Source organism: Spinacia oleracea, chromosome 4 (assembly GCF_020520425.1).
Source record: "Spinacia oleracea cultivar Varoflay chromosome 4, BTI_SOV_V1, whole genome shotgun sequence".
Classification (NCBI taxonomy): Eukaryota; Viridiplantae; Streptophyta; class Magnoliopsida; order Caryophyllales; family Amaranthaceae; genus Spinacia; species Spinacia oleracea.
In genome coordinates, this window is record NC_079490.1 from 141,148,935 (window position 1) to 141,168,361 (window position 19,427).

Consider the following 19,427-nt stretch of genomic DNA (forward strand, 5'->3'; position numbering starts at 1 on the left):
CCATTTGCAATTTATTAATCAAAAGGTCTTGCGCGCACCAAGATAACTTTTATACAGTTTTTTGTAACTTTAACCTTTTTCTGTAACTTTTGTATTATAAAAATAAAAATTTGATAGATAAACATTTTAAAGGGTTAAATGATTAATTTATACATTATTAGTAATTTTGAAAAAATAATTTTGATTCAAATGAAAAAATTTATCATTAAAAAGTAGATAACTTTTACATATATAAATGTAACTTTTAAGCATTTTGAGTCAACTTTTACTCCGGTATACAATATTTATCGTACACCCATTGTAAATAAGAATTTGTATTTATTAATAACTCCTTTAAGCAAAACAAAAATAACAAAAGAATCTCAATCCAAATTCCCAAAAGCACAAACAACATACCACTCCCCAAAATACTTTTATTTTGGAGATACCCTCACCTAGTCACCTGGCCGATATTTATGGTGATTGGTCTTTTCTTTTAGGAACAAAATCTTTCAATCTTAAATTAACAAAAAAAATTAATCAAAAACTCAATTCTAGAAATGGGTTGTCAAAATTTGATACTGATATTAATAGTATCTGTGTTAATCTCTTCTGCTTGTTGTTCTTCTGCAAATGATTACATTCGACCTAAACCTCGTCAACTCCTTCACTTCCCATGGAAATATCACACCTCTTCCGAACCCCAACAGGTAATTTGAATTTCCCATTTATTATTTTTTAATTACTATTGTTGTTATTTTGTTAAATTTCATCAATTTGCTATTTTGATTGCTCTTAGTTTTGGGGTTTACTTTGTTTTTATCAATTGGGCTTTTGTGTGTGTGTATTTTTTAGTTGTTCTAGCTTTTTCATTGGTTGGTTTCGTATTTATCTTCAAAATTTGCTTGTAATTTAGCCTGATTGTAGGAAGTGATCTTGGGCATCTAGTATTAAATGGAGTAAAGGGCCTTGAATTTTTTTGTTTTGTTTTGGGGTCTAACAAGAGATAAAGGGCAAAGATGTAGACGAGGTTTGATTTTAGGTCTTGAGTAGCATGATACCATCCCCAATACTTGAATTGAGTAAGCTAGTTTAGGTAACATATTTGGTTGTGAGGTTGAATTGGTTAGTTTTTTCGATTGTAATTGATGTATTTGTCGAAAAAGTTCAATTCTGATCTAACTTTGCTTGATACTGGTTCAATTGGAGGTAAATTGATTCTCCACCCTTTGAAATGAAAAGAAAAGGAATGTTTGTTGTGTGAGTGTAAGAAAAAATGTAGTTAGGATAAAATTAGAATGTTACTTATAGTGACATCACTTTTGCAGAGCACAAGGTAGGATTGGTGATTTGGTTTCCTTTGTAGTATATGCTTTGTTATTTTATTTTTATTACGACACCAACACTTTGTTTGGATAATAAAAAAATGGAGAGAAAGGGAGGGAAGGGAAAGGGAGCGGAACAAGCTTCGTTGTTTGGATAAAAGGTTGGGGAAGGATAGGGAGGGAAGGAAGAAGGGAGGAAGAAGGGAGGAAGATGGAGGGATCTATTTTTCCTCAGTATTTAATAAACACCCATCCTTCCAAAATTGGCGAGATCTGAAGGGAAAATGAAGCGCACCCTTCCCCTCTCTTTCTTTCCCCTCCCTTTCCTCCTCTTACTCTCCCTTTTCTTTCCTCTTGCTATTCAGGCATGTTATACAGTTACACTTAGAAATTTGAAATATGAGGTGTTCATTTTCTTTTCGGTCTCAAAGGCACCAAGGTATCTTGTTCGTTATGGTGATTTGTTTTTTATTGCCTAAGTTTGTTGTTTGATTGAGGTCGTGCTTGCATTTCTGAGCGCACTGATCTTGTGTGATTGTGGAATTTTCTATAGGATTGAGGTTATCCTTCTTCTATGAGGTTTGAGTTTACGCTCCATTGTTGCCTAAAAAACCCAATAAGAAGGTGAAATGTGAGTCGAGGGGTTGGAGGGAAAACAAACGCAGAAGCTTATGGCAATTTGAAGTACATTATAAGGGTTTAAAGTCTTATAAATATCATCTTTGTTTTCAGGTACATATTTCATTGGCAGGAGAAAACCATATGCGAATTTCATGGGTTACAGATGATTCATATGTTCCTTCTATTGTTGAATATGGAACATCACCAGGACATTACTCCGCAAAATCTGAAGGAGAGAGCACCTCATATTCATACTTGTTATATAAGTCAGGAGAGATACATCACACTGTTATCGGGCCACTGAACCCTGGCACTGTATACTTCTATCGTTGTGGAGGGGAAGGCCCGGAGTTCCAGCTGAGAACTCCTCCAGCAAAACTACCCATTACTTACGCTATTGCTGGTGATTTAGGTCAAACAGGTTGGACAAAGTCAACTCTGGACCACATAGATCAATGCAAGTATGATATGCATTTGCTTCCTGGAGATCTTTCTTATGCTAATTACATGCAGCGCCGGTGGGATACATTTGGAGAACTTGTGCAACCACTTGCTAGTCAAAGGCCTTGGATGGTTACAGAAGGAAACCATGAAAAAGAATACATCCCTTTAGTGAAAGATTCCTTCCAATCATACAATGCACGATGGAAAATGCCATTTAAGGAGAGTGGTTCAAGCTCCAATCTTTATTATTCTTTTGAAGCTGCAGGGGTGCATGTTCTCATGCTTGGTTCATATACAGATTGTGATGAATACTCTGACCAATATGGTTGGCTAAAGGTTAGCCTTTTTCTCACTCTTAATCTTTTTGTTAGACGTTTGTGATTGGTTTGCTTGAAGTTGATATCATCGTTCATTAGTGCTAACTTCTGCACCCGTCTTAACTGGTTGGAGATAAGGCTTCACTGCACTCATCTTGACCCTTTCATCACTAACAAGATGCTTACTGAATCATTTGTTACTGTCATGGCTTTGTGCCAAATCTTTCTTGAAAATTACTCAATTAAAGTCACAAGGTTTGACATGTAAAGTCATCCCAGTGTAGGTGGTGGTTTAAAAATCGGAGATTTAATTTAATTGATTATTTGCATTTCTATTTTTTATGTTGAGATATTGCTGCATGTATGTCATGTTCAGAAGAGATACGAAAGATAGTAATCCAGGATCGCTTGTTCCTGGTGAAAGGTATGCTGTGTGCAAGATTTCCTTCCTTACGAATATGTTTTAGTGCCATTTTTGGGTCTCCTTCACCTGTCTTTTATATTTTAAGTAGGGATATAAAAGCCTTGTTGTAGGCCTGTAGCCTTGTAACTTATTTTTTCCTGGTATACATTATCATCTTTTCAACACACTAAGTTGGACACTTCCTGATCTGGGCTGTAGTACTCTCTCAACTGGTGGAAATTTCGATTTTAAGGATGTGTGCTTCATTATTTACTTCTCAACATTACTTACAAGTATCTTTCAGTGCTCTGATAGAATGTGTTCTCATTGCATAGACACTAGTTTCCTGGGTATTAGTTGCTATTTGCTAGAGGCTGCATTAGTTGTATTTTACATGTGCTTGTCATTTATACAGGGAACTATCATGCATGGCTTCTCACTACTGATAACTTAGTAATACTCTGTATCTGTATTTTATATGGGGAAACATCTAGCGTGGCGTTTTATTCTGTTAATTGAATGTAATGACTGTTAATTGGAGAAACTAGGTTAGGTATAATACCTGTGTTTTTTCTCAATACCTTGACATTACTTTGCCCATGCTTTATCTATAGGCTGATCTTGCTAAGGTAGACAGGAAGAGGACACCTTGGTTGCTCGCTTTATTCCATGTCCCTTGGTACAATAGCAATGTGGCTCACCAAGGTGAAGGGGATGGGATGATGTCAGCTATGGAACCATTGCTCCATGCTGCTGGTGTTGACATAATGTTTGCTGGGCATGTGCACGCTTATGAACGATCGGTATGAGGGATCTTGTATGATTTTATACTGTTGTTCTATATTAAAAAATGTAGACTAAGATTTTGCTGATTTGTTGACAGAAACGGGTGTTCAGTGGAAATTCTGATCGTTGTGGTGCTGTCCATATAACTATTGGTGATGGAGGAAATTCTGAGGGTTTAGCTCGAAGGTGTGTAGTCATGAACCTTCTGAAATTCTGCTTTACGCATATTTGTGTTAATTTGTCATCTATCTTTCAGTGCATTGCACTTCAAATCCCAATGATTATAGACTGATGGTAGATAATATTTTTGGAAAGGGAACTTAATCAGTAACAACTTTAATAATCGTGAATTTTGGTAAATTCATTTCGAAATTTCCTTGACCAGTCCATTCACATACATTTCTGGCTGGCACTGATTTTTCTTGTTAATGGGTTTCTGTTGAGTTCAGGTATAAAAATCCGAACCCAGAGTGGTCAGTGTTCAGAGAAGCAAGCTTTGGGCATGGAGAACTCAAGATAGTGAACTCATCTCATGCTTTCTGGAGCTGGCATAGGAATGATGATGATGAGGCAGTTAAATCAGACGAGATCTGGATAACCTCTTTAGCTAGTTCAGGATGTCTTGCAGACAAGGCGCATGAATTCAGGAAAATACTTATGGGACCTTAAGACTATCTGAAAATAGCAGCGGCTTCCGTGTTACTGTAATCAGTTAGCAGGAATCCATGTAGATAATGTTATCAAATCTGGTTGTTTGTACCCAGACAGACAATAGATGGCTAATCGGTTATATCGAGCTTGGTGTTTTAGAACCTTTGCCTGCTACAAGGATTCCTGCTGATTGGTCACGGCTTTAGGAGTTCCTGTATCTTGCTTTGCTTATTTACCAGAACGTGTCCTCATCAGCTTATATTTCTTGTACTATGTTTGTAACGGTATAGTTGTAATCTAAAACTTCACTGTCATATTGAACACAGTATATGTATATATAGAAGTACATTGCAGCTTAGAACTGATTTTGGCCTTCCTTCATTGTACCTTTAGTAGAGCAAGACCAGCACGTATATTGATTTTCATAGTTCGTGAATGTATTCTGGAATAATTTTCATCTATCTTTCACATTTTCACTACCTATTTTCCTACTTGAATTTTCTCCACGAATAAAGACAACAGATCTAATTCCACTGCTAAATCAAGAGGACATCTCTGTTAACATATACAAATACTTGGTAATAAAATACAAGTTGAAATTTGGCAAATTTGTCAAAAATGACCTTTTATAACTCAAATTTTGCGAGAAAGGACTTTATATAATCTTTTTTTTTTAAAACATACCTGAAAGTAATTTTTTTTGCGAGAAATGACCTAAGGGAATTTTCCGGCATTGACTGAGTTTTTCCGGCCATGGACTTGCACGTGAGCAGCACGTGTGGCTTACGTTGGCTAAAGACATTGATTTTCCCGAGTCTTGAATTTTCAAACTTGATTTTATTTCGATTTTTTTTTCAACTTTAGGTTTTAAAGCTTGAATTTTGGAGGAAAATTAGGTGTGGTTAGCAAAATAAAGTCACACGTGCTTCTCACGTGCAAGTCAATGGCCGAAAAAGCTCAGTCAATGCCGGAAATTTACTTTTGGTTGTCTTTCGCAAAAAAAAATTACATTAAGGCGTGATTTCACAAAAAACAAATTATATAAGGTCCTTTCTCGCAAAAAAAATTACATTAAGGTGTGATTTCGCAAAAAAAATTATATAAGATCCTTTCTCGCAAAATTTGGGTTATAAAAGGTCAATTTTAACAAATTTCCCTTAAAATTTCTTTACTTTGTAGATCAACATGACTACAGACTGTAGAGTAAGGCAGAGAATCACTATTGATCTCCGGACAAAGGGAAAGGAAAGGCTACCCATAAACTTGTGCATTGCCAATTTTGCCATAGCTATTCTTGTGTCATTATTTTCATCAAACTTCAGATGGAGTTGACCTGATCATCATTTTCTGAATCAAGCACTGCTAAAATTAGGAGCATCAATGGGGTAGGACATTGCCATCCACACCTTCCCATACAAGAACGTACAATGTTGGTCCAGCAGCCCAGATTCGCATCTTCATGAATACAGAACTTCCTTATTGGGTGAAACAATCTTCCCATTCAACATGTAAGAAAGAGTGATGAAGAAGATCAATGAGTAAATCTCTGACAAACCTGAAGCCAACAAGTGTAAAAACAGAGGGGCTCTAATTCATGTCCACAAACTTTTGTACTTCAGTTTAACACCAAGCTTGAGTGACTATCTTGGTCTCTCTTTCCCCCTCCAAAGAATTATTTGCTCATCCTTGAACAAAATTGGGATACATGGTACCAGATCCTGTATTGATTTTAGAACAACGATTATAAAAAGAAATGGGATTGAGAAAGAATCCAATATTCAAGTAAAGAAGTCTACGTTAGTCTTAAGGAATAAAAAACAAAAACTAAAGAAGCCTACCTTTAGCTTCACACCAATCCTTTTGCAGTCGCTGGTTCCAACATACGTACAATCCAGTCTCACCACCTCTTCAGTATCGAAGGCATCCCGCACTCTTTGCACCACATTCACATACACGCCATTCCTGGCTAAGAAAACATATCAATCATGAAAACGTTTGTTTGTTCATGCTATCTAATAGAATAATAACTTAATAAGCATTTGAAAGAACAGAGAAATAACTTACTGAGTTTCATCAGCGAAAGAGAATTAAGCCCCTTGTTCCTCAATTCTTTGGTTTCTTCGAAAGTCAAACCATCAGCAACATTCTTCACAAGCTTCGGATATATTGGAGCACGAGGCTTCCAAAGCATTAAAGGAATCACAGGTCTGTTTTTAGGATCATAGTTCCTACCCCGATATAACAGTAGAACATTAAGGTGGCGATAGATAACCTTTCCACCTGATTTATCCTGCAGTCAGTCCAAAAGCAAAAAAATCATCAACTATGAATAACAAGATCTTTTACAAAAAATAGGGTCGATATAATTGCTAACAGATCAACACCTCAAGGTGGAAACAAACATTGTCCATATCAAGAGTCGGTATTCCCAAGCATTTAATCCTCACAGCCTCAGCTCTCCGCCAATGGTTGTGAATGTCATCCAACATGTTATGTGTAACTCCGTCCTTCCCTAACCCAATTAAAGAAGAGAAAATAAAACAAAAATGTCAAGCCATTTTCAAATAACCTTTATCCTAAGGAGGGCAGAAAGCCATTATAAATGCAAACCACAATAAGTGTACCACAGACTATTCAAAGCCACAGCAATTTTACTGTCTATTGCAAGAAACAGATCAGATATGCATTACTACAGTACATCAGTTTTGAAAATATTCTCTGCATTTTGTAATTTGATTGATGAAATTATATTGTAATATTACTGTCTATTGCAACGAACAAATGATATGTATATTCTGCATTTGGTGATTAGATTACTATAATTCTGATTATTTATGCTGATCAAAAAAAGGTCAGCAAACAACAAAATTCTCGCAGGATGGTTGGTGGTGATTCTTCTATTGCAATACTCGCTGTTGCTAACAGGAGGAGGAATACAATGATGGTAAAGTCATCAAACATACATTCCAAACGGAACAAGTCATTGTAAGTCCGCCTCATACCATCATAAAATTCAAATTATATGGTGTGAAAGCCTATAATATTCGAACAAAGTAGCAAATACAGAGCCCAATTGTCCATATATCAAACAAGAAACAACAACACGTTTCAATCTCCATTTTATAGATACTCAGATTTCACCCCTAAATCATACAGTACAAAGGTCAATTTTGCAAATGTTCGTCTTTTATGTGATTCAGTACAATCAATAATGTCTTAAACAAGACCTATCGTACTCTGAAATTACATGAACAGACGAACAAAGGGACAGAAAAAAAAAAGTACCGATATTAATCTGGCGACCACAATCATTGTGACGATACTTCTCAACAAGCTCAGCAACCTCTTCCTCCGTGAGCGGCTCACCTAGAACTCTTATTCTCTCCACCTCCCACCTTTCCCTCTCCTCTACCTCCCCCTGAGCTGGAGCATTCGTCCCTGTCCATTTTCGGTCTAGCCGACCAGGACCAAACGGAGAAAACCGTGGCGGTTCACGGAACCCGATGGGTTCAACCGACGGGTCGGACTCGGAGTAGGAGTGCCGGAAATCGAAGGGAAGGTCGGAATTAACCGGAAAATTAGGGACATTTTGGGGATTTTTATGGGGTTGTTTCTCTGTCTTCTTCTGAATTTGGGGTTTTGGGATGAGAGAGAAAGGAGGATCGTCGTCGGGGTCGGAGGAGACAGAAGAGAAAAAGGAGTATGAAAAGCTGAAGAATTGGGTTGGTGGGGTTTGACGACGTCGTATTAGAAGGTTTAGCATTGGCTGTATGGTAGTAATTGACTGATTGTGGTCACTCTCACAGAGGATCCCAATTGGAGCGAGCTTGAGGTTGAAGAAGATGAAAAGGAAAGGTTTTTAATTGCAAGAGTTTGTTTGTTTTTAACTTCAGCAAATCAGCAGTTTATACCCCACCAAAAAATCCTAAAGAATTATTTAATGACTTAAAACAAGTGAAAGACTAAAATACCCTTTTAAATTTAAGGCTTCCAAACAAAACAAAAAATAAACTTTCATACACTTCTTTTCTTTGCTTCACTGATACTCGACCCCTTCTTGGCTTCTTCTAAGTCTCCATTGGTGATTTCCCCGTTGTTTGCTTGACGGTATTCAACAATAAATACTACTGAATTTCCTTAAAAAGTTTAAGAAGCCTTTCATATACAATAATCGGAGGTCAGGGAAGGGTTCTAGATAGGCCAGTGTTCCGATCTAGAGGCCCAACAAGGGTGTTGGCTTGGTGTTTCGGAGGCTAAGTGGTGTAAGATAGGCTAGTTGCAGAGATACAATTTTTTATAATAATTAATATATAGATAGCTATGTACTCATCTATGCGTGCTTATGCAATTAAACGACCGTGTTTCTGGGAAAAAAATCACATGCTTATTCTATATAAAATACCCATTTTCTCTCTCCTCTAACCTCTCACCATTTTCTGAATCATCAAAAACCTCTCACTCTCTCTCCTCCATTGATGTCACTCCTTCTCTCTCCTCCCAAACAATCCAGCCTCCTCCCCTCCACTTTTCGTCGCCGCCGTCGATTTTCTCTAGCTACGACCAAACAACCGCGCCACCTCCCAAGCGAGCCACCGCCTTCTCCGCCACCGGCGCTAACGCCTTCTCCGAACATCGACAAACGCTTCTCCGAACGTCGTCGCTAACGCCGAAGAAATCTGGTATTATTTCTTTTCATTTTCATTTTTGTTTGTGTTTTTCTTTAGTTTACTTGCGTTTAAGTGTTAATTAATATACAAAATATATTAGTTCGAAATTAGTTATTTCGTCCATTTTTATTTAGATCTGAATGTTTTTTTTATTCCTTTAGATGGAGTAGTTCAATTAGTTGCGGTAAACTGGTATAATTTTTAATGTTTCGATTCTACTTTTTAACTTATTTTCTTTGATTGATTAAATCTCAGTTTCAGAAAAAATTATAATAGGAATTTCTGATTTCTGTAGATTAATTTTATTATTTGGATTTTGTTAGTTTCATTCTTCAATTCCAGTGAATTTTAGTGTTTCAGCCTTTCAGATCTATCACCTTGCATGTTTAATTTATAAAGTTCGATGTTCAGAATTGTAGAATGAACTACACATGGTAACTTGATAATGTTGTTGTTGTTAGTATATTGTGGTTAGGATTGTCGTTCTTGGTGGTTGTGTTAGTTATTTCTGAATATTAATTCTGAATTTGTTATGTTCAGTTTATAATTTATCATGTTCAACTTATAAAAGATGATGTTCACAAACAATAACACTTTTGTGTGATGTTCATTTTCTCAACTCTCGTGTTCAACTTATAAAGAATTATGTCCAACTAAATTTAACTTATATAACTTATAAAGAATTTTGTAAAAAATCATGTCCAACTAATACTACGTATATGTTAAATACGATTAGTTTACTAATATTAGTTCACTTTTTTTGTGAATACGATTAGCTTACTTACTTTCCTCTTGAAATGCAGACCTAAAAATAGTTAGCCGACAGTTAAAGCCCTTGGAAATGATGAACTCTATGAAAGTAATCTAGCTTCTGTGTGTAAGTTGTAAAGGTATATATGTCAAATGTTCCTGCTGTGTCTTTGAAATTTAATCATGTTCAGATTTTATAAGTAGATGTTCATTATTTTTAATGATCTGAAGTGGTGTTGTATAAAATTTGTCATGTTCAAATTGTAACAGTAGATGTTCAAATTAATATTGTTGATGAAATTAATAATAACAAGATATTCAGTTTCTCAAGTCTCATGTTCAACTTATAAAGAATTTTATTCTACTAAATTCAACTTATTAAACTATGATATGTTTATAAATAAGAACACTTTTGCATGATGTTCAGTTTTTCAAGTCTCATGTTCAACTTATAAAGAATCGTGTTCAACTAAATTCAACTTATTAAAGAAATTAGTGTGATTTGTATTGGAATTGAAATTTCAGGAGTTATAAAATTGTTGATGGCGTTTGCTTTGATAATATACACTGAGAATTTTGTGTAAGGTAGTGGATGAGTGTAAGGATACTTTGTTTTTGGGTGTTTTCCTCGTAAGATGAATATGCCACTAAAAAGTGATCCCCGTTTAGTTTTTAATTTATCATGTTCAACTAAATTCAACCTATAAAACTATGATATGTTCAACTCTTTTGTGTGATGTTCAGTTTTTCAAGTCTTACATTCAATTTATACAAAATTATGTTCAACTAAATTTAACTTATAAAACTAATATATATTCAAACTTTTGTGTGATGTTCAATTCAGTTTCTCAAGTATCATGTTCAATTTATAAAGAATTATGTACAGAGTCATGTTGAACTAAAATGCAAGCAGCAACAGTAAAAAGAAGATGTTTGTTATTCTTTACTAAAATATCAAAAGTGGCGTTGTCTAAATATTGTCATGTTCAGTTTATAATTTTTCATGTTCAACTTATAAAATATAAAATTCAATTTATAATAGATGATGTTCAGAAATAAGAACACTTTTGTGTGATGTTCAGTTTCTCAAGTCTCATGTTCAATTAAATTCAACTTATTAATTAAACTATGATATTTTCATAAATAAGAATACTTTTGTGTGATGTTCAGTTTCTCAGTCTTATGTTCAACTTATACAGAATAATGTTCAATTAAAAACATTATGATTTTCCTGCAGGAAGAAAAAGTTCAATAAGAATGCGACAACAAACGAAGAAGACTGATTTAGAAATGGAAGATATGGTATTAAGAGAGGCTGTAAGAATTGAAGAAGAATTGAAGGCATGAGCAACCAAGAAAGAATCTACAAATAAGTAAGAAAAAGAAAGAGAAAAGAGATCGTTGTAGCGAAAAAAGTGAAAGCCGAAAGGAAGGAAGCTGAAAAATTAGAAGCCTAGAAAGAGAAGAGGCAACAACCACTTAAATAGAGGATGGAGATAGAAAATAAATGTCATGTTCATTTTCTGAACATGAATGTTCATTAAATTACTTTAAATGTCCATTTGCTTGTTCCTTATGTGTGCTTCCAGCTTACTAAAATAATGAGATGTTTTTTTTTCTGGAAAACATGTGTAATAAAAAATTTAAATTTATTTTATTTATTTAAATTTTTTTATTTTAAAAAAAGGAAACATAATAATGCACTAAAAAAAGAAGGCTGAAACTACTAAAACGAAGCATTGAAGCTCATATGCATGCAGAATTGCATGCATAGCTATGCAGCCAAAAATTTGGGCAATTTTTTATGATGCTTCCATATTCAATCATGGAAGTTACATTTATAGAGAAATAACAAACATTAGTGTCTTGAGAATACTAGGCAGGTTTAATAAGTGGGAGTAGAACCTGTCTCGACGAGAGAAAATTAGAATAATATGGAGTAACAAAGGTTGTAGTAGCAAATATTGTTGTATAATCTTCAAAACAAGGATAACATAAGAATATGATTAATTATCACAAACATAATTTTGAAGTATTCATGTTAATTAAACAGAGCTTGTATATAAACAGAAGACTAGATTCAGTTATCTAGATAGATAGCTCATGAAGTCATGATTCTTACATCCTGTATGAAGATAGCTTCTTTAACGCCTCATCCTTGAATCGTCTCTGGTCTTCAACCATGGACTCAAAAACATCCAGTAAGTTATCCAGCCCCTCCAGCTTTTCGCTTTTTCCCAGTGCCTCCAATGCATACACAATGCTCTCGATGGTAGACAGATATCCTGGCTTAGGCTGACGCCTAACTTCACTAAACAAGCTCAGCTTCTCCATATCTAACCTCACTGACGGCAACATTTTCAACCATGGATTCTCATTGTACATTCTATTTGCCTTTGACCAAGTTCCATCCAAAACAATCAAGTTCTTCACCTCAAAGTCAATTGCCTCAGCTGGCAACGCCTTTTGGGCCGGAAAAAGAAGTGCTGACCCAGGTGGTACCGTGATTTGAAACTCTTCAAATTGTTCTAATTCTACACTCCCATTTTTCTGCTTCTTTTGTAGCTTCTTTACCACAAACCCTCCTGCTAGAGCTTCTAGAGCCTCTGGTGAGGCAACCACATGCTCAAGATTCAGTGTTTTCCCTTCAACTTGCAGCTTCCATTGATGACAAATGTCACTGATTTCTCCATATTTACCAATCTTTACACTCAATAAACCTTCATAATCATCATCTTCACCCATTAAATCATCACAAACACCGGTAACATCTGCATCACATTGCTTAAGCAAGTGTTCATTTTTCTTGGCCAATGCACCACCCTTACCCTCAAAATCAACTATTTCATCAACATTTTCTGGAACACAACCCGAAAACCAATCAGAATCTAAAATGCCAACAGACCCAACTCCTGAATCAAGACCAGAAACCTGATCAAAACCACGTTTTCGATATCTTTCATCCACTAAACTTCCATCACAGTCCAAACTCTCAAGCCCATTTTCACAAACATTTGGTGTGCATTCTCCACCGAAAAAAGTCTGTGCACCGCCCAACTCCCCCAATGGCTCAATATCAAACCGAGCATCAAACATGACATCAGTAACAGTAATCACATCGACATTTTTCAAACCCAGTTTGGCAATTTTAGCAGAATTAAGGGGATGTTTAATCTCCAAGCTATGCTGCAATATGGTGACATGCACTTTGTTGTCAAGATTTGGGGTCTTAAGTCGAGTGCAAAGGCAGAGGGAAAGGGGTTTTGCGCAAGATGGGCAGGTGGGTCTCTTGGAATTTTGCTGGGATTTCATCTTTAAGGATGTGTTTTTGGAGCGAGAATAAATTCTGTTTGTAAGAAATGTTGAGATTTTGCTGGTGCAATGGAAGTTGATGATCTTAGTTCTGACTTGAGAATTGAAACATGCCCCCATTTCATGAACTTGGGAAAATTTAGTACCAAATTAGGCACGTAACGTTGTATGTTTACGTTTGTATGTTTACTTCTCTCTATAGCTTGATTTTAAAGGACGTTTGCAATGTGCAACAAGGAGGAAAGAGAACTAAGCTCTAATAAACTCGTTATATTTTAATACACATTTAAATCAACTACGCTTTCGGCTCGAATAAACCCGTCATGTTTTATAACATTTTTAATCAATCTTAGCTAAGAAATTGATTTTGCTTGCAATTGTTTTCCTTAATACAAGTAACGAAGTACGGAGTAGTAATTTGTCATTTTCTTATACTCTTAAATCTTACCCTGAATTATTCAACTCCTCCTGAAAAGGGTTGCCGAGTTCATATCGATTATATTCGAGTTATTGGCTCGTTCGATCTGGCAGCATTCAAATTAATTTATTCTGGATTATGACTTTTACAGGGATGTACGTAGATGAAAAACCAGGGTCTTTCGGAAAGCTTGGACTAAAAGTTGTATTTGGGGTTTGGATGCAAATTAAAGTGTATAAGGTATCTAAAAGGTTAAAACAGAAAGTTGAAAAAATATAATTACATTCCTCGTGTATAAAAGAAAAACAATATTTATTGACTAATATTTCTTCAAGTGTAGAGGATAAATAGAACTCCATTAAACACAAGATTTAGATAGGCTAGTTAACTCCTGTAAGGATAAGGCCCTATTTTTTAGACTTAATTGCAGTTTCATCCAGTTCAGTTCAGTTCAGTTCAATTCAATTCCATTTAGTTCAATTCAGCCGAAAAAGCTCAGAAGAACAGAACCAAAGTATAAACTCAAAAGAATTACATTTGTTAGGAATTTAAATCGTAAATATTCTTTCTACATTAGAAGTCGTTGATGACGTAATTTGAACCAATTATGTGACAACTAAAGTTGGATATACAATACTCTGCGAATTAATAAGATATTCAATGAGAGTGATTTGGATCTAGGATTTGTTAAGTAAATCGGATCATGTTAAATAGCGGTTTCAAAATAGGTTAAGTAGGTACGGAGTAAAAAAAATGCAAAATAGAAGTGTGTGTCAAATGATGATTTAATAACTAATTTTCTCATTTTCTGCCATAGTTGGGGATTCGTTGGCATCAACTACTCTAATTTTTTTTCGCAAATTCAACCAACTATACTGCAATTGCACAAGGCGGCCACACGCCCTTAGCCACCTGCCCCTTTTGACCATTCCAAAAATCCAAAAAATTCCCTCTCACCCCATTTCATCGATCTCAAATCAAAAAACCACTACTAATTTCGTCAATTCTTCGAAAATGCATGATTTTTGCTTCACAATCCCATACGGGCTGGTTCTGATATTGGGCGGGATCATCGGGTATGCCACAAAGGGCAGTTTGGCTTCACTGGGAGGAGGTACTGGTGCTGGTTTGTTGCTCATTTTAGCTGGGTATTTGAGCCTCAATGCTTTTAAGAAGCGCAAAAATTCTTACTTTGCGTTGATTCTTGAGACGGGTATGTCTGATTTTTTGTTATTATGTTCAATTTTGAGTATTTTGATTGATTTTAAGAGATACCCAGGTGAGTTATTGGCTTGTTAATGCATAATTGTGAAAATTAATGTGTGTTTTTTCTGGGAAATCATATGATGAATCTCTTCATAAGTGTTGTTTGGTTGGGTTTTTTTACAATGTGATCATGTGAGTATTGGGTATGCATCACATATCCACAATGTTGACAATTGAGAACAATGTTACCTTGGAACCTAGCTAGATCCGTGACTTGCATTGATTAGGCAGCTTATAGGATGAACAGGTTTTTTAGTTGATCTCTTGTTTGAGGTAAATCATTATCAGAATTGGCCTTTTCGCCACCTTGTATGTTGGGAAAAGAATTGGGTTTTTGTGATGGTGCAAACTGCAAAGGCTTGTTCAACTTAATGATCTTTGTGTTGATGATAAGGGATAATGGCATTTGGCCTTATTCCCTGCAGCAATGATGGCCGTGACATTTTGAGCTGAAGATGTGGTATTGTGATTTGTGAGGTAATTGATTCGTCTGTTTGATCAGGAGGAGCTTATTTGGCTATGTGCTTACAGCATTGGTTGCGAAGGGTGAATCAGTCCACATGACTTGTGTGCTAACTTCGTTTTAAGTCAACTGTTCCTGTAGATTACTACATTTTTGGCAGATTCCTCGTAGCTTTGGCGTATGATTGTCTAGGAACGATTGGTTGAGATGCTGGTAACTGGAAGCTAGATGATGAAAGAGAGTAGCTGCCCATAATCTATTGTTTTGGATTTGAGATGCAGATTTAGTTTTAACTTTTAAGGAATTTGGAGGGCTAGTTCTTTCAATTCCTTGAACTGGTTCTAAAACTTTCCAACATCGAGCTGAAGGGTAACATGCTTCTCTTTGGCGTTATTGACTTATTGTATCTTTTTTAGGTACAACTGAAAGTTAAGAGGTTATTTTTCCAAGGATTTTACTTTGAGATTTGTAGGTGAGACCGATAGATTTGTCTTGAATGACTGACCAGGTTAGTTGATCTTGTTGTGTTGCTCGGTCCTAGACTCCTATCCCTTCTGTGTTTTACCATGGCGACCCTAGGAAGGGCAACCTACGCAAAATACTGGCCCATTCTACTCAAGGATTTACTTGTTTCCCAAGTAAAATAACTTGCTACCGAATTAACAATGTGGAACTTTTGAACATAATTGGGCTGTTTATACAAGACATTTTGAATTTAAGTTCAATTACAAGATGCAAATGATTCCTGGTCATAATTTATTCAAGGGAAGTGTCCTTGTCAAATGCAAGGTGGATTGGCTCATTCTTGCTGGATTTCTGAAATTTGCTATTTCTAACTGTTTATTACCATCTGTGATACATTCTGAGATACCAAATACTTTTTGCTACTTCTGCATCTTTATTAAGTTCCGCAAATATGCAGAAGAAATTTATCTGTATTTGTATGCTTTATGTTTTTAAATAGTATTGCTTACATACTCTTATAGTCTTATATATATTGATTGTTTCTAGCATCTGGTAGTTGTTCTCATACCTTAGAATGCATGCAATTCTTGGAGACTTCCCTGCCTTTAAGTTTATATATTCAAGAGAGACAAAATAAGGATTGAAACAGTTGATTGAATTCTGATGGTACTTAAAACAATAATAAGGATTGCTTACATGGTCATTCTGTTTTCATGCTTTGAATGAATCAGCTTGAAGCATAGAATTTGAAGTTTGAACTTATCTATCTATCTATCTATCTCAACAGTGACTGCAACTGGACTCACGTATGTCATGGGACAGCGGTATATGGAGACCTCAAAGATAATGCCTGCTGGAATTATTGCCATGATCAGGTACCTTGAAAGAGTTTTATGTTATTCTGTTCTTCTCTCTGCATTAGTTGCATGGCTTCCTTGCATCTTAATGGTATTTACATCCAGAAAGGATTCTTCGAGAAATTTGAAGGAGCCTTGGATGATATTACACCATTTCACAAATATTAATATGTTGGTTATACTTAATTTTTGGCAATTAGTTATATTTACTTTAATTTGCATTACATTTAAAGTTAGTATTGATTTTGTATGGCCTACATTGTTATATTGCTAACTTGAAATGATATTTAACTATCTAATATGGAGTATTGCATTAGCACCTATGATTAGTCACATTGAGATAGCATGAAATCAGAAGCAACTAGCAAAAATATGCTAATTAGTGCGTATGATGATTGAAGACATTTTATCCAATTTCTTTGTTCTTGATTGTCATCTAACTCTCTTTCATCTTACTTGCAGTGCTTTCATGACTGCGTTTTATGCATACAAGGTAGCAAGCGGTGGCAACCATTTTCCATCCAAGGCTGAGTAATGATAATATTATACAAACTTCACACGGAAGTGCCCTGTTGAGCACCAATACAGCACATTTCTGTTGCATACAAGTGACATTCTTTTTTATCCTAGTATTGTGTAGAGAAATTAAGATCTCTGATTTGCTTGTTTGTCCCTTCTTGTGTTAAAATATGACAAATGTATCCGAGGTTCTTAATTTTCATAGAAATGGATTCATTACTAATTGTCATACTTCAGGAATGGCTAATTTGCCCTGCCATTTTTACTTGTATCTCGGTTTATGGAGCAAGAGTTCTCATATTTTGACCCTTAAGAAGTAGATGCATGAACAAAGAAAAAGAATTGTCAAACAAATTACTACGCAATAGGTCTTATGAATAATTTTTAATACAATTATTGTACACCAGAATAACTTTTATTTTAACATGTTTTGATTAACTTTTTATAATATAAATAATTTTTTTATGGAACTTTTACTTAAAAAGAAAATAAATTTTACCAAAATAAATAAATAACTTTTACATTAAATTGAGGTAACTTTTAAACATTTTTAATATATCCACTTACAATATTTATTGTAATATCGGGTATTATTAAAAATTTATTGTCCCATACTCTTGACATTGGGCTTTTAACCTGTTGTTATGGTGAATTTCTGCCCCCTTTACAAGCTAAAAATTGAGGTATTTCAGGGGTATGTGGTTAACTGGAAACCTAACATGCCTTCCAAAATAATCGAAGACAATAAAAATGGTTTCAGAATTTTTCATTGTAACTCCCAAGTTAATCAACTCACTCTACTGCTTGGGGTGAAAATAACCGATTACTCTTGTGTTGACATAAATTTGGATAAAAATATCTTCTCCTTCCGTCTCATGATATAATGCCTCGTTTTTACTTTGGGTGTCTGAAAATATTGTACAGTACTTATTTTGACAATTTTCTATTTAATCAATTAATTTTTCCCTTAACATATTCGTATCAAACAACTTAAAAGCACAATCGTCCTACTTTTACCTACAAAATGTGGACCCATTATTGATACTTCCTCCGTATTTATTTAAAAGAAATATTTTGATCGGCACGCAGTTTTAGAAGAGTGAGTTGACTTTATTAAAATAAGATGAAAGTATGGTATTGAGTAATTATTTATTGTAAGAAATTGATAGTGAGGGAATACTACATTATACTTCCTCCGTTTCGCAATAGATGCATCGTTTCTTTTTCCACGTATCCCAACATGCTTCTTTGATCATTAATATCTCTAATTGCGTGTAAGTAAAAATTATAAAAAATTGATATTTAGAATCCTCATATTGATACGAATTTAATAAGATCTCACTTGACTATGTTTGTTTTTACATAATGTGAAAAGAATAATTGTCAAAGTTAGTAAATGAATAGTGTCCAAAAGAGAAACGATGCATCTATTGCGGAACGGAGGAAATAGTAAGAGGAGTATGGGAGTAAGTGTGAATGGCACGTTATGCGCCTAAGTCTGACTGAGCAATAGAAAAAGAGGAGCAGATTTGACTCCCGGTCCGACGATGACTACTATACAATCGAGTGGGATCCGAAACTTTTGGAAAGCAGATCTATTTTTGGGACCATAAGAAAGCGAGAAAGATAATATAATTGGAAGTGAGAAACATTACAAACCAAAAATAGAAAATATATCTTTTAATAAAACACGGCTAAATAAGGAAAGTGTATCTTTTAAATAAACACGGAGAGAGTATTTGTACCATGAAAAATCGTGTTATTGTGTTTTTATTCAATAATTCACCCTCTGTTTTCCAAACATTAATTGTCTTTTGTCTTTTTGTTTTAAAAGTAAAATAAATGTATGTATTTTTTTGGTAAAGTATAACAACATTAATTGTTAATCATGTCGAAAAGACACTATATTATACTCCATAATTGTTAATCATGTCGAAAAGACACTATATTATACTCCGTAGGACAGAGGGAGTATTACACGTACAAAAGCTAATCTGGCAAAGAATCAATTCTGAAAGATACAATTCTCTGTTGTTTTTGAAGCTTAACAAATTCTGCTAGCTCATTCTGCAGATCTCAGCACTAGTTTGAAGCAAGAGTACAAGTTAATCAGAACATAAGAGGGTTATCCTCCAAGGAATTCTTGTTACCATTAACATGAAATGAAACTTGCAGGCCTCTATA

At 35.0% G+C, this 19,427-nt stretch overlaps 5 protein-coding genes across 9 annotated transcripts; 3 read left to right on the forward strand and 2 right to left on the reverse strand.

Moving 5' to 3' along the window:
- The first annotated feature begins 374 nt into the window (after positions 1-374).
- LOC110800522 (purple acid phosphatase 18) lies at positions 375-4,987 on the forward strand. The gene is made up of 5 exons (XM_022005831.2): positions 375-689; positions 2,037-2,705; positions 3,704-3,892; positions 3,973-4,061; positions 4,325-4,987. Exons 1-5 carry the CDS (start codon positions 540-542, stop codon positions 4,542-4,544), a joined length of 1,317 nt encoding a protein of 438 aa, XP_021861523.1. The 5' UTR covers positions 375-539; the 3' UTR covers positions 4,545-4,987.
- Positions 4,988-5,547: 560 nt separating this feature from the next.
- Positions 5,548-8,413, reverse strand: LOC110800528 (CRS2-associated factor 2, mitochondrial). Of its 3 annotated transcripts, XR_002536674.2 has the most exons (6): positions 7,812-8,412; positions 6,911-7,038; positions 6,591-6,816; positions 6,365-6,492; positions 6,082-6,244; positions 5,548-5,981 (listed from the first exon to the last, which is right to left on the reverse strand). XR_002536674.2 is itself a non-coding variant. In XM_022005840.2 (5 exons), exons 1-5 carry the CDS (start codon positions 8,287-8,289, stop codon positions 6,167-6,169), a joined length of 1,038 nt encoding a protein of 345 aa, XP_021861532.1. In that variant the 5' UTR covers positions 8,290-8,412; the 3' UTR covers positions 5,548-6,166. The 3 variants fall into 3 exon arrangements, 1 of the variants encoding a protein (XP_021861532.1); XR_008918873.1 differs by having other exon boundaries at positions 5,548-6,244; positions 6,365-6,488; positions 7,812-8,413; XM_022005840.2 differs by having other exon boundaries at positions 5,548-6,244.
- Positions 8,414-8,556: 143 nt separating this feature from the next.
- LOC130459478 (uncharacterized) lies at positions 8,557-11,604 on the forward strand. 3 transcript variants are annotated; one of them, XR_008918874.1, is made up of 3 exons: positions 8,557-9,205; positions 9,997-10,083; positions 11,181-11,604. XR_008918874.1 is itself a non-coding variant. In XM_056826869.1 (2 exons), the coding sequence occupies exons 1-2, from the start codon at positions 8,869-8,871 to the stop codon at positions 10,059-10,061; spliced, it is 402 nt and encodes a 133-aa protein (XP_056682847.1). In that variant the 5' UTR covers positions 8,557-8,868; the 3' UTR covers positions 10,062-10,084. The 3 variants fall into 3 exon arrangements, 2 of the variants coding, with proteins under 2 accessions (XP_056682847.1, XP_056682846.1); XM_056826869.1 differs by lacking the exon at positions 11,181-11,604 and having other exon boundaries at positions 9,997-10,084; XM_056826868.1 differs by lacking the exon at positions 9,997-10,083 and having other exon boundaries at positions 8,560-9,205.
- Positions 11,605-11,892: 288 nt separating this feature from the next.
- LOC110800523 (uncharacterized) lies at positions 11,893-13,498 on the reverse strand. The gene has a single exon (XM_022005832.2). The coding sequence runs from the start codon at positions 13,373-13,375 to the stop codon at positions 12,062-12,064; it is 1,314 nt and encodes a 437-aa protein (XP_021861524.2). The 5' UTR covers positions 13,376-13,498; the 3' UTR covers positions 11,893-12,061.
- A 963-nt stretch (positions 13,499-14,461) lies between these two features.
- Positions 14,462-17,514, forward strand: LOC110800527 (protein FATTY ACID EXPORT 5). The gene is made up of 3 exons (XM_022005839.2): positions 14,462-14,886; positions 16,655-16,742; positions 17,187-17,514. The coding sequence occupies exons 1-3, from the start codon at positions 14,688-14,690 to the stop codon at positions 17,257-17,259; spliced, it is 360 nt and encodes a 119-aa protein (XP_021861531.1). The 5' UTR covers positions 14,462-14,687; the 3' UTR covers positions 17,260-17,514.
- The last annotated feature ends 1,913 nt before the right edge of the window (positions 17,515-19,427 follow it).